Source organism: Ipomoea nil, unplaced genomic scaffold, assembly GCF_001879475.1.
Source record: "Ipomoea nil cultivar Tokyo-kokei standard unplaced genomic scaffold, Asagao_1.1 scaffold1834, whole genome shotgun sequence".
NCBI classification, from domain to species: domain Eukaryota; kingdom Viridiplantae; phylum Streptophyta; class Magnoliopsida; order Solanales; family Convolvulaceae; genus Ipomoea; species Ipomoea nil.
Window position 1 is genome coordinate 1,890,372 of NW_017618262.1, and position 2,155 is coordinate 1,892,526.

General features: G+C 46.3%; 1 protein-coding gene across 1 annotated transcript; it reads right to left on the reverse strand.

Annotated features, from left to right (window-relative positions):
- Window positions 1-442: 442 nt before the first annotated feature.
- Window positions 443-1,828, reverse strand: LOC109192831 (beta-D-glucosyl crocetin beta-1,6-glucosyltransferase-like). Its single transcript, XM_019343533.1, has one exon. The coding sequence runs from the start codon at window positions 1,826-1,828 to the stop codon at window positions 443-445; it is 1,386 nt and encodes a 461-aa protein (XP_019199078.1).
- Window positions 1,829-2,155: the final 327 nt, after the last annotated feature.

Sequence of the window (2,155 nt, forward strand, 5' to 3'; positions counted from 1 at the left end):
AAATGACATAATAATTACTGGTAGTATTATACTTGATACTAGTTACACCAGTGCTAATAAGTTCACCTTATTAGAAATACTCGAATTCCATAGAAACAGTATACAAAACAAAATAACCCGCACAAGTTTAGTGAGTTATTGTGATTTACCTTCACGGAGTCGGAGTGTCATTACTGGAAATTATGGAAATACCTTTACGGAGTCGGAGTGTCATTACTGGAAATTATGAAATTTCCAGACCATCTGAAAGTTATCTTAAATCAGTCGAAAGCCTTGTTCCGATCACTTTTGATATCCGAAAAAATTTTTATTGCTATTTCCAACCACTTTTTGCTTTCGATTTTATTTAAGATCATTTTCAGGTGGTCGTAATTCCATAATTTCCAGTAGTCTGTGGGGGGTGAAGGATACATAACGAAACAGTACAGAAGCAGATTATCGTTTATAAGTTGTTAGACAGGCAAAGCTCAGACAACAGCGCCGCCGTGTTGTCTATCCCTTGTTTTCCCTTCATTTTCATCTGCGCATTCACTTCCCTCACTTTAACTCTCATCTCTTCCCCGGCCTTCTCCGCCACCACGCTCTTTACCGCTTTGGCTATATCTTCTCCGTAAAGCCGGCCATGATCATCCCTCATGACCTCCGTGGCGATGCCCAGCTCCACCGCCATCCTGGCGCTCACAAACTGCTCGGAGTGCATGGGAATGGCTATTATCGGAACTCCAAAGTGTATGCTCTCTAGAAAAGAGTTCCATCCACACTGCATTACGAACCCACCAATACTTGGGTGGCCAAGAATTTTGGCTTGAGGTGCCCATTTTTCCACTATTATCCCTCTACCCTTCACTCTCTCCAAAAACCCATTTGGCAGTGCCTCCTCGAGGGGAGTCTCCTCCCCCGCCGGAAACCTAATTACCCATATAAAATTGGCGCTGCTAATAAGCTCTAGTCCTTTAGCTATTTCTTGAATCTCCTCCCTAGTCAAGTAGTACTCGCTCCCAAATGAAAGGTATAGTGTTGAGTGTTTTTGTTTTCCGTCTAGCCATTTCATGATCTCAACATCCTCCTCCGCCGCCGCCGCCGCAGTCTCCTTTTCCTGTACTCGAATGAGTGAGCCTATGGGGACGGTGGTTTTGCCGAGCACGGCGGAGAGGTGGTCAATGTACTTAACCTCCATTTCCCTGCTAGTGTTGAGCAACAAGATTTTGGTGGAAAGCTCCATGGCCCTTCGGATGGCGATTCTTTCGTCGAGGTCGACGTTCTCGTAGTTTTTCCTCAGATTCTTGAGCTCGTGTGGCCTCATGCAGATGGCCGGAAAAGGGAACCCGCTGGTTGTCCGGTGGCGCAGCAAGTAGTGAGCGAAGGCCATGGAGGCTGCCCCGCTGATGCCGTAGCAGACGGCGGGGATTTTCCGCGTTTGGGCCGCCTCCGCCGCCCAGGGCTGGAAGATATCGTAGATGAGCAATTCGGGTTTAATTTCGTCGAGGATGAGAGAGAAGGCTGGGCTGGCCATTCTGAACGCCTTGCAGAGGGTGAGAATGAGGTGGCGAGGGAGATCTTTTGTGGTGTGGCGGCTGGGATCAAGAAGCTCCGGGGGGAAATCGCCGGCGGGGAGATGGATCTCCACAGTGTGGATTTTGTCAGCGTGAAAAGAAGAAGATGTTTTAACAGAAGAGAGGAGTACCGGAGTGGAACAAAAATGGATGTCAAAGTTGCGGCGGTGGAGCTCATTGGCGAGTTCCAGGTAGGGGACAAGGTGGCCATGAGCCAACCATGGCAACATTAGAACACGAAAACGACGATTCTGCGTCTCTTTCTTTTCCCCCATCAATACTCACTCGATCAGTTAGGGTAAAGTAAGAAAGATGGTGAAGTTCCTTTCCAATCTGGAGATATGAGCTCTCTGATCTGATCTATCTGCCCTTTTTATTGGGATACATGCATGTATATATATATGTACTTCTTATTATATCATAGCATATAAAAAGAAAGGCTTGCTTCCAGCTTAAGGTGTGGCTCAATTATCGTCATCTCAGCAATTATGTCATTAGTCATCCTCTTACCAAAAATACAATGAATTTCACCATTATTAGTCCATTACCATCACGTGTTAAGCATCACCTCCGCTTCGACTATAAAGGCTCTGTGACAATCT